Here is a 12,485-nt window from a genome sequence, read left to right on the forward strand (position 1 = left end):
AAGAAAGCGGGGGGGGGGGACAGAGAAGGCGCCGGAAGAGGCGTAGGTACCCACGGGTGGCTCGAGTATCTATGCCCAGAAGTTGGAGCAAAATACCTGTATTACACAGGTATCTGCTCCCCCTCCCCCTGAAAGGTGCCAAATGTGACACCGGAGGGGGGGAGGGTTCCAAAAAGTAAACATTTGGAGTGGAACTCCACTTTAAGTAGAATTAAATAGGAACTAATGCCATTTTTTTTCATTTTGAATGGAGTAGTAGGGGGTTATAACCACTGCCAGTTTTTTTCCCACCTTTGCCTTATTGGGTAGATTTCCCTTCACTTCCTGTCCAATAGCCAAAACAGGAAGTGAGAGGAAATCCCTCCAAAGTGAGGGAATCCCTGGTTGTCTTTAGTACTTGTGTCCCTATTGGAAGATGCCCTCTCTATTCCTATTCTGGTGACAACCCAATGTTTGGTATTGTCTTTCACTTTCAGTGATAACTATGAGCACGCGCGATTGTACACAGCAGATCTCGGTCAGCAGGTCCCGGCCAATGGATTACCGCCGGCAGCCGCAGAACGCCTGTAACACACACAGGACAGGGCGGGTTCTATGTAAATAAGGCAGATCTCTGTCCTGTCAGCAGAGAAGTAATGGATTTACTTTGCCCGCAAAGCAGGGAATTAAATTAATTACTTCCCCCAGTAAAAGCACTGCACTGTGTACACATGAACACTGGCTAGGAACACATTTAACCCTTTGATCACTCTAGATGTTTAACATCTTCCCAGCCAATCATTAGTACACCGACAAGGCATATTTTTAAGCACTGGATAAAAGGGGGGGGGGGGAGGTTTTGGGACTTCAAATGAGATGTGTTTTTAGCAAAATGCAATTAAATATATATACTGTATGGAATATAAAAAATGTTTCCATAATAACCAGGCTCAAAGTTACCAACCAAAAAAAGCAACAAACCAAATTAACCTGTCTAGCTGTATGCATTAAAAACAGAGGTTTAGTTGCACGCATTTGCAAATACCTGTGTAAGCTGCAGGTTCCGTAATTTTTTGACTAGCTGACCCAGGTTGATATGGTGCGCTCTTGGTTTGGTAGGCATGATTAGTTCCACTCTTGTGTTTCTTTTGTTTTTTCCAGTGCTCTTTTTTGCTAGACCAGCTATAGGTAGGGGCATGGTCTGGTGATCACCTGCCCCCTATCTATTGATTAGCACTTCTGTGTTCCTTCTGAGGATACTTTAAAATTCATAGTTAGGAGCTGCAGTACACAGAGTGCCTTGACGGGGCCTGCGGCTTACACAGGTATTTGCAAATGCATGCAACCAAACCTCTGTTTTTAATGCTTACAGCTAGACAGGTTAATTTGGTTTGTTGCTTTTTTGGTTGGTAACTTTGAGCCTGGGTATTATGGAAACATTTTTTTATATTCCATATATATATTTAATTGCATTTAGCTAAAAACGCATCTCATTCACAGTCCCAAAACCTCCCCCCCTTTTATCCATTTACAGGGATGGAGGCCTATGGTTGTAGTTTATCATATGCCTCATGTAAAGTCCCAACCTTATCCCCCCGTTTTCTATTTTTAAGCACTGATTACTGTATCAGTGTTACTGGCTCCCACAAAGTGTCAGTTAGTGTCAGAATGCCGCCGCAATATCGCAGTTTCGCTATAAGTCGCTGATCGCTGCCATTACTAGTAAAAAAAAATATATATATATATATATATATATATATATATATATATATATATATATATATATATATATATATATATATATATATATATATATATATCCCATAGCTTGTAAATGCTATATCTTTTGCGGGAACCAATTAATATTATTATTGAGATAAAAAAAAATATATATATATGTAGCAGAATACATATTGGCCTAAACTTATGAAGATTCTTTTTTTTTGTTTTCAATTTCTTTTATTGGATATTTTTTATAGCAGAAAGTAAAAAATACTGGGCCAAATCCTCAAAAGGGATACGCAGGCGGAACTGCTGTTCAGCCTGCGTATCTCTGTGCCTATCTTTGGAACTGATCCTCAGAAGCAGTTTTCCAAAGATAGGCAGAAGATCTGACATCTGTAAGACACTTACACTGTCAGATCTTAGGATGCAGTACCGCATCCGCCGCTGGGGGCATTTCGCGTTGAAATGCCGCTTTGCGTATGCAAATGAGGACTTACGGAGATCCACAAAGCTTTTCAGATTTGTTTTTTCTGCGTAAGTTTACGTTTGCATACGTAAAATTAGGGATGCTTTTACAAAGTGTAAACTAGTTACACCTTGTAAAAACAGACCTTTTTTTCGATTTTTTACATTTTGAATTTTATTTTTCGGCGCGTAACTTTTTTTTTACCCGACGCAACTTTATTGTCCCGTCGCAATCCACAAAGCCCGGCGTAACGTAATTTTGCGCGCTGCCCGTCGGGAAAATGACGTCTCGAGCATGCGCAGTACGGCCGGCGCGGGAGCGCGCCTCATTTAAATTGTCATCGCCCCCTGCAGAAGAGGACGGCCTTGCGCCGGAGACATTTAAGTTACACGGCCGAAAATTTCTAGGTAAGTGCTTTGTGGATCGGGCACTTAGGTAGAAATTTTCCGCCAGTGTAACTTAAATGGTAAAAGTTAAGTTAGGCTACGTTTTTGTGGATTTGCCCCATTGTTTTTTTTTGTTCTTCTAAATTTTAGGTTGCCTTTTGTTCATAGTGATCAAATACCACCAAAAGAAAGCTCTATTTGTGGAGAAAAAAAAGGTCACATTTTATTTGGGTACAGCATTGCATGACCGCGTAATTGTCAGTTAAAAGAATGATGTGCCGTATTGCAAAAAATGGCCTGGTCATGAAAATCTTCTGGAGGTCAAGTGGTTATAGGGAATCTGTCACACCACAATAGTATCACATGGGCATTTTTCATTTTATACTTACCAGAGTCCTATCTCGATCCAGTACTGCGCCCATCTACAGCAGTGCTGCTCTTTCTTCCTCTAATCACCGGCTCAGGGACAGCAGTGGGAGTGATTGGCTCCCACTGCTGTCAACCAAATCATCTGAAAAGGAAGCAAGGGGCAGGGCCAAGCCATGCTGTGTGTGTTAATGGACGCACACAGTCCAGCTCGGGAACGAGCCCACGTGTGCCACCATAGGAAGCGTCTTTCTATGGTGGCACACAGAGAAGAGGAGAAATCAAGATCACCAGTGGAGGAGATTATGGGCTGCTCTGTGAAAAAAACAGAGCTCTGTGGAAGAGCAGGAGGGTATGATATGTTTATTATTTATTACGGAAAAAAAAATCAATTTACAAACCACTTGCCTACTGGGCACTTTCATCCATTTCCTGCCCAGGCCAATTTTCAGCTCTCAGCACTGTTGCACTTTGAATGACAATTGCACAGTCATACAACACTGTACCCAAATGAAAATTTCATTTTTTTTTTCACACAAATAGAGCTTTCTTGGTTTTTTTTTTTTTTGCTAAACAAATGAAAGAGACAGAAAATTTGGAAAAACGTTTTTTTATAGTTCACTTATGTACGGTGATCAGGCTGCACTGATGGGCACTGATAGCCTCCACCCTAAACACACACCCCCCTGCATCTCCACCCTAAACACCCCCCTCCCTGCATCTCCACCCTAAACACCCCCTCCCTGCATCTCCACCCTAAACACCCCCCCTCCCTGCATCTCCACCCTAAACACCCCCTCCCTGCATCTCCATCCTAAACACTCCCTTCCCTGCATCTCCACCCTAAACACCCCCCCCCTCCCTGCATCTACACCCTAAACAAATAACCTTTCTTCCTGCCTCTCCACCTTAACAACCCCCATCCGTGCCTCTCCACCCTAAACAAATAACTTCTCTGTGTTTAATGATGGGGTTAGTAGGAGGGAGGGGGTCCTGTGTAACAATGGGGGGTAGTGTTGAGGAAGGGGTCCTGTGTAATGACGGGGATAGGGATGGTGGTAGGGGTGATAGGGGTGATTGGTTTTGTTTAACCATGCCCCTTAAGCCCCTTTCATTTTTTGGCGTGATGTGCCGCATGTTTACAGTTGGGGGGTATGTACTCTGTCCTGTGATGCTGGGGTTGTATACTTTGTCCTGTGATGCTGGGGCTGTATACTCTGTCCTGTGATGCTGGGGTTGTATACTCTGTCCTGTGATGCTGGGGCTGTATACTCTGTCCTGTGATGCTGGGGTTGTATACTCTGTCCTGTGATGCTGGGGTTGTATACTTTGTCCTGTGATGCTGGGGTTGTATACTCTGTCCTGTGATGCTGGGGTTGTATACTTTGTCTTGTGATGCTGGGGCTGTATACTCCTGACACTATGGGTGGAAGTTAGTGGAATAGAGGGGACGGAGTGGGTGAATTATATGAGGGGTGGGGCTTATGAGAAGTGGGATGGACCAAAAGGGAGGGGTGGGGTCTGGCGCCCCCCCATCCTAAAACTTCACCAGCCGCCACTGCTGATAGGTGACACTGATGGGCATTCATGAGGCGGCAGTTATACTGTAGGTGACACTGATGGGCAATGATAGGTGGCACTGATGGATATTGATGGGCGGCAGTTATAGGTGGCACTGATGGGCACTGATAGGTGGCACTGATGGACATTGATGAGGTGGCAGTTATAGGTGGCACTGACGGGCAATGATATGTGGCACTGAAGGGCACTGATATGCCATCAGTGCAGAATATCAGTTCACATCCATGAAGGAGCAAAATTACCTGTTTGCAAAATTTTATAACAAACTATGATTTTTTTTTTTTTTTTTAAACGGATGCACAAATATTTTATAATATAAAATTACGCAACCTGACATTTTATTCTCTAGAGCCTCTGCCTAAATAGTGCCTAATGTTTAGGGGTTCTAAGTAATTATCTAGTAAAAAAAAAGTATGGGGTAGATTCATGTAGGGAGCGCGTATTATTGTGCGGGCGTAACGTATCCTATTTACGCTACGCCTCCGCAACTTTGACAGGCAAGTGCAGTATTCACAAAGCAAAGTTGCGACGGCGTAGCGTAAATAGGCCAGCGTAAGCCCGCCTAATTCAAATGTGGGCGTGTTTTATGATAATTTAATGTGACCCCACGTAAATGACGCTTTTTCCGAACGGCGCATGCGCCGTCCGTGAAAGTATCCCAGTGCGCATGCTCCAAATTAACCCGCAAAAATTCAATGCTTTCGACGTGAACGTAAATTACGCACAGCCCTATTCGCGAACGACTTACGCAAACAACGTAATCAACGTAAAATTTTACGCGGTCCCGACGTCCATACTTAACATTTGCTGCGCCTCATATAGTGGTGGTAACTTTACACCAGAAAAAAACTTACGTAAACGGCGTATCTGTACTACGACGGTCGGACGTACATTCGTGAATAGGCGTATCTAGCTGATTTACATATTCTAGGCGTAAATCAGCGTACACACCCCTAGCGGCCAGAGTAAATATGCAGTTAAGATACGACGGCGTAGGAGACTTACGCCGGTCGTATCTTAGCAACATTTAAGCGTATCTCAGTTTGAGCATACGCTTAAAGTTGCGACGGCGCGGATTCGGACTTACGACGGTGTAAGTCTTTCTGAATCCAGCCCTAAATGTTTTACATATATGTGAGTAGTTTAAAAATTGGCTAGGGAGTCAAGTGGGTAAACCATGGTATGGGTGGCCAACATTTGCCATATGATGCATCTTGGTGGGCCTTTCACGCATTAAGACTTGCATTGTCATAACGCACATGTGTGCATGGGCCCTAAGGACAATTCTATATGGAGCTACAAGCCCAAGCATTCCCTTGCTAGCCAGGTAGTGGTGATCTGTGTTGTTATATTTCCCAGAGGTCTGGAAAGCAATAAGTCTCCTGCTTCTAATTCAGTGGAAAGGCATTCCACAAAAACAGCTGTAGATACCGGTGAAAGCCTTTGATCTGTATATACTATTCCTGTGCGTATCTCCAGTATCTCCAGTAAAGCTGGCTACTTGACATGGGAATTACACTGTGTTTGTGGAGTATTCTGCTTCTGTCTGCGGTATTCTTCTCAGCTCCGTCTGCAGAAATTCAGCGCTCGCTCCTGCAGCAAGAAAAAACATATTCATATAGTCCCAATAATGCGATTTCTAGGGCTTACAGTACATGTCTGTGCTCCTCTCTGCTGAATACTGAAAAGGACTGGCTGTACGTTTTCGGTGAGAAAGTCTTTTCCTGGGTCGTGTGATACATGTCTGAGATAAACAAAAATGTTCAAAATGGCAAAAAATCTTTCTGGAAAATGATAAGACTAGGTTCCCACCTAGAGGTGTAGCTAAACACGTGTTCCGACGTGCGAGAAAGAAGGAAAAGAAGTCCCCGACCTTTTCCGAAAATGTGCCAAAACGAAAAACGCTTATTAGCAATTAACTACTTGCCACCAAATCACATACCTGGTACATCATTTGACTTGTGGTTGTATTGGAATGATGCCTAGAGCTACAGGCATCACCCGTACTGTTTTTTTTTTTTTGGAATCTTGTTAACAACCGGAGCAGCTAACCAGCCACTTGGGGGTGTCCCCCCACCCCCCACCTCTTTTCATGGCTCACACAGGCAATATCATTGCAGGGCGAAAGCGACGTCAAAATTTCACTTTCGCCCATGGCTCTTAATGGCCCATTTTTTTTTCTGGCTCTGCCCCCCTCCTTCCCCCTGCTGCCTTCTGGGACTTGTGTGTGTCCCAGAAGATGACGGACCATTTCCTACTGCACATGTGCAGTAGGAAACTGGCAGTGAAGCCTGAAACCTCCACTGCCGGGTTCCCTTAGCTACTATGGCGGCACCTGCACCCGATCCGATGGACGGTTCGGCCTCGGGGGGCCGAAATTGCGGGCTCCCTGGACAGATAAGTACCCTTATTAACCAGTTGGTAACCGCCCTATAGCCAAAATACGGCTACAGAGCGGTTCCTGTACTCTAGGAGGGCGTCAATGTACGTCCTCCCAGAGACTGCGTTGTGCGCGCCCGAGCGGGCGCGCACACGCGATCGCCGGTGCTCGCCGGGTCTACGGGACCCGCAGCAACAGCACTCGCGGTAAGGAGCCAATGGAAGCGGCTCCTTACCACGTGATCGCGCCGTCCAATGACGGCGCGATCACTTGTAAACAAACCGGCGTCATGTAATGACGCCGGTTCCTCCCTCTCCTCTCTGTACCGTTCGGTACAGTGTGAGAGGAGAGGGAGGGGGGGGGGGGATCGGGCGGCAGCAGCAGCCGCCGCACTGTGGGCTGGATCTGTGACAATTGCAGTCACAGATCCAGCCATCCCTGCGCAATACTCTGCAGTAAAAAAAAAATAATGATGAGTGCAATACTCTGCAATACCCCACCCCATACTCTGCAATACCCCACCCCATACTCTGCAATACCCACCCTGGGGGGGTGGGTATTGCAGAGTATGGGGTGGGGTATTGCAGAGTATGGGGTGGGGTATTGCAGAGTATGGGGTGGGGTATTGCAGAGTATTGCACTCATCATTTTTTTTATTTTACTCTGCAATACCCACCCCCCCATACTCTGCAATACCCACCCACCCATACTCTGCAATACCCACCCACCCATACTCTGCAATACCCCCCCCATACTCTGCAATACCCCCCCCCCCATACTCTGCAATACCCCCCCCATACTCTGCAATACCCCCCCCCATACTCTGCAATACCCCCCCCCCCATACTCTGCAATACCCCCCCCCATACTCTGCAATACCCCCCCCATACTCTGCAATACCCCCCCCCATACTCTGCAATACCCCCCCCATACTCTGCAATACCCCCCCCATACTCTGCAATACCCCCCCATACTCTGCAATACCCCCCCAATACTCCGCAATACCCTCAATACTCCAATACCTTGCAATACGTCGCCTATGGGGATTTTTAAGTAGCAACGTTTGGCGCAATTTCACGAGCGTGTGCAATTTTGAAGGGTGACATGTTGGGTATCTATTTACTCGGCGTAACTTCATCTTTCATATTATGCAAAAACATTGGGCTAACTTTACTGTTTTTTTTTTTTTTTAAGCACAAAACTGTTTTTTTTTTAAAAACACGCGTTCAAAAAATTGCTGCGAAAATACCGTGCAAGATAAAAAGTTGCAACAACCGCCATTGTATTCTCTAGGGTCTTTGAAAAAAAAGCATATATAATGTTTTGGGTTTCTATGTAATTTTTTTAGCAAATAAATGATGATTTTTACATGTAGGAGAGAAATGTCAGAATTGGCCTGGGTGCTCCAGAACGCCTGATGGTGCTCCCTGCATGTTGGGCCTCTCTATGTGGCCACGCTGTGTAAAAGTCGCACACATGTGGTATCGCTATACTCGGGAGGAATAGCAGAATGTGTTTTGGGGTGTAATTTGTAGTATGCATATGCTGTGTGTGAGAAATAACCTGCTAATATGACAGAAACTAGATTTTTTTTTTTTTTTTTACTGAATTTTCAGTCTTTTTTCTTTTATAGCGCAAAAAATAAAAACCGCAGAGGTGATCAAATACCACCAAAAGAAAGCTCTATTTGTGGGAAAAAAAGGACAAAAATTTCAGATGGGTACAATGTTGTATGACTGAGTAATTGTCATTCAAATTGTGAGAGCACCGAAAGCTGAAAATTGGTCTGGTGATTAAGGGGGTTTTCGTGCCCAGTGGTCAAGTGGTTAAAAGTCAGCAGCTACAGTGTTTGTAGCTGCTGACTTTAAAAAATTACTTTTTTCAGGCAGGAACACCGCTTTAAGGGCCGCCCTGCCGCCATATAGACTTCCTCAAACTCAATCTATCCAAAACCGAACGCATAATTTGTTCTCCCCACGTGCCCCCTCCCTTGATCCCTCTGTCAAAATCGATGGCACAACTGTAAGCCCATCCCAGCAAGCCAAGTTTCTAGGTGTATCCTAGAATCGGAACTCTCCTTTAAGCCCCACGTCCAATCACTGTTCAAATATTGCTACTTCAACCTCCACAACATCTCCAAAATACGCCCCTTTCTAACCAATGACACAACACAGCTCTTAATTCACTTCCTGGTCATCTCTCGCCTCGACTACTGCAACTCCCTCCTCATTGCTTCTACATAGTCTATCTATAGTCAATCCATAATGAATGCTGCTGCCAGACTCATCCACCTTACAAATCTCTCTGTCTCTGCTACTCCTCTCTGTCAATCCCTCCACGGGCTTCTACTCACCCAAAATATTTAATTCAAAATACTGACAACTGCTTACAAAGCCATCCACAACACTGCCCCCATGTAGATCACTAGCCTAGTCTCTAAATACCAACCTACCTCTTTGTTCCTCTGAAGACCTCCTGCTCTCCAGCTCCCTTGTCGCCTACTCCGTTACATAGTTACATAGTTAGTCAGGTTGAAAAAAGACACAAGTCCATCCAGTTCAACCACAAAAAATAAACAAACAAAAAAATAAAAAACACAGTACAATCCCATACACCCAACTCCATACCCACAGTTGATCCAGAGGAAGGAAAAAAAAACAGCAGATCATGATCCAATTTGCTACAGCAGGGGAAAAAATTCCTTCCTGATCCCCCGAGAGGCAATCGGATTTACCCTGGATCAACTTTACCTACAAATCTTAGTACTCAGTTATTTTATGTACATTTAGGAAAGTATCCAGGCCTTTCTTAAAGCAATCTACTGAGCTGGCTAGAACCACCTCTGGAGAGAGTCTGTTCCGTTGCTCGCCTCCAGGACTTTTCCAAGTCTCCCCAATCCTATGGAACTCGTAACCCCAATCTGTCCGATTATCTCCTACTCTATTAGCTTTTAGACAATTCCTGAAAACCCTCCTCTTCAGAGAAGCTTATCCTACCCACACCTAACACCTATATGTCTATTAGACATGTGCATTAGTTTTTGTCCGAATACATTTTCGTCCGATTTCAACTATTTTCGTTATCGTTTTAACAAACGAAAACGAAAGTGCAGAATACGAAAACCGAAAGATCCGACATAAACAAGGAGGAGCAGTCAAATAGCTAGAACTAACTTGACAATTCAACATGAACGACGAAGATTCGACAAAGCATACAAACGTCAAATCTGTCATTAAAGGCTTAAGGCGTCTGTCGAATGTTCAAAGAAGATTCGACGGAGCAGCTAAACTGTACGACGCCGCAATCGTACATTTCTGGTCAAATGCTCGGCCCATAGGCTATAGAAAAATTCTAATGTTGTATGACACTAGTATAATTATTTATGACTAGTAATAATAATTTATAGATATAATTATACTAGTGTCATACAACATTAGAATTCTTCTATAGCTTGTAGGCGGAACCTTTGACTGGAAATGTACGATTCGACGTACAGTTTCGCTGCTCCGTCGAATTTTCTTTGAACATTCGACAGACACCATAAGTATTCAATGGCAGATTCAACCTTAATTCATTCGGATTTTTTGACGAATGCAAATTCTAACAAAAAACGAAATGAATAACAACTCATTTCGGGAGTAACTAAATAAATGTATTTTTTGGACGAAAACAAAATTCCGAAACAAAATATTTCAGTGTGCACATGTCTAATATTGTATTTTTTCTCCATCAACTCATTCCCCGCAGTTATTACCTTTAGGATCACTTGACCCTCCCTTCTAGATTGCAAGCTCTTAAGCCTCGTACACACAATAGGTTAACCAGAGGACAACAGTCTGAAGGACCGTTGTCATAGGTTAACCGATGAAGCTGACTGATGGTCCGTCACGCCTACACCCCATAGGTTAAATAACCGATCGTGTCAGAACGCGTGACGTAAAACACAACGACGTGGTGAAAAAAATGAAGTTTAATGCTTCCAAGCATGCATCGACTTGATTCTGAGCATGCGTGGATTTTTAACCGATGGTCGTGCCTACTAACTATCGGTTTTGACCTATCGGTTAGGAATCCATAGGTTAATTTTAAAGCAAGCTGGCTTTTTTTTAACCTATGGTTAAATAACCTATGGGGCCCACACACGATCGGTTTTGACCGATAAAAATGGTCCTTCAGACCGTTGTCCTCTGGTTAACCTATCATGTGTACGAGGCCTAATGAACAGGGCCCTCTGATTTCTCCTGTATTGAATTGTATTGTAACTGTATTGTCTGCCCTCATGTTGTAAAATGCTGCACAAACTGTTGGCGCTATATAAATCCTGTATAATAATAATATTGTCTTAATTGTCAAATTCCATGCATGTAGTGTCCTGGTTGGAATTCAAACCAATAACCCAAATTGTGTTAACCATTAAGCCACTGTGCTGCTCTCCTTTGTTGTTTGTGTTGTTTTTTCCCTTCTCTCTTATTGTTCTTTTTTTTTTTATTATGTATTTATAGGAGAAGACAGATGCTGAACATTCCACGAACGGAAAACAATCCAGAGAGAAAAAGAAACAATAATGTATAAGAAAGCACACTCAATCAAACAATAAATACAGGGTACATGTCAAAGCGCAGCTCTAAACAAAGTCTGTATGACTGGGTTATCTGATAATACATTTGTATATTTTACCTTTTTAGGGAAAAATGTAACCACAGATTAGGGATGGGGGGGAGTAATGGAATATGAAAACTATGTAGGGTTCTGGGGGGAGGTAAGTAAGGAGTCAAAGTGGGAGGAAAGTGGAAAAGGGATGAGGATAAATATCTAGTTATGAAAAGGGAAAGTCGGACATAACAAGGGGTCGTTGTCCTTTTGGTTTAGCCCAGTGATGGCAAACCTTGGCACCACAGGTGTTTTGGAACTACATTTCCCATGATACTCATGCACTCTGCAGTGTAGTTGAGCATCATGGGAAATGTAGTTCCAAAACATCTGGGGTGCCAAGGTTCGCCATCACTTTAGCCTCATCTTCACGTGCATGCAGGGCCTTCTCCTGGGCTATTTAATGAAGTAAATAGTTCATTTTGAGATTAATCCTGGGGCAAAGAAGGGAAAATTTAGTAGTTTGGGGGGGGGGGGGGGCATGGGGTCACCTTGAAAAGACTCAGAAACTCTTTGCCTAGGACAGGGCCCAATGAGACATACCCTCTCTATGCTTTTCTCTCTAATCATGAGCCCAGAACTGGAATTATCCTATGTTTTAATTCAAATACAGAAGAGGGATCTAAAACTCAACTTTTTATCTGAACAAATACATACATTGAGCTACAATGATTACAAATCCTCAATACGTAACGTAACATGTACCAAGGAGTGGGCTGGTATAGATTTCATTCTGTCTGAAGGCTGAGGCTACTATTCTCCACATCTACTGAGGGAAACAAATCAGGCTCCTTCTAGAAACTTGATTAATGTTTTACTTAACCATATTGCTATAATTTACAATCATTGATACTGTAATTTGTAGATGTTTCCTTAGCGAATATGGTGGATCTGTAATAACTACTGTTTCGAAGCTTCAATGCCACATACTCTTGGAATCGCCCTTATCTCTA

General features: G+C 43.6%; 1 protein-coding gene across 1 annotated transcript in view; it reads left to right on the top strand.

Annotated features, from left to right (window-relative positions):
* Positions 1 to 11,757, top strand: part of SORCS1 (sortilin related VPS10 domain containing receptor 1) — an 834,705-nt gene extending 822,948 nt beyond the window's left edge. Inside the window, exon 26 of the mRNA XM_040361653.1 lies at positions 11,385 to 11,757. Coding sequence (XP_040217587.1) covers positions 11,385 to 11,454 — 70 coding nt within the window. The 3' untranslated portion in view covers positions 11,455 to 11,757. The remainder of the gene's footprint in view (positions 1 to 11,384) is intronic.
* The last annotated feature ends 728 nt before the right edge of the window (positions 11,758 to 12,485 follow it).

This window comes from Rana temporaria, chromosome 8 (genome assembly GCF_905171775.1).
Source record: "Rana temporaria chromosome 8, aRanTem1.1, whole genome shotgun sequence".
Taxonomy (NCBI): Eukaryota; Metazoa; Chordata; class Amphibia; order Anura; family Ranidae; genus Rana; species Rana temporaria.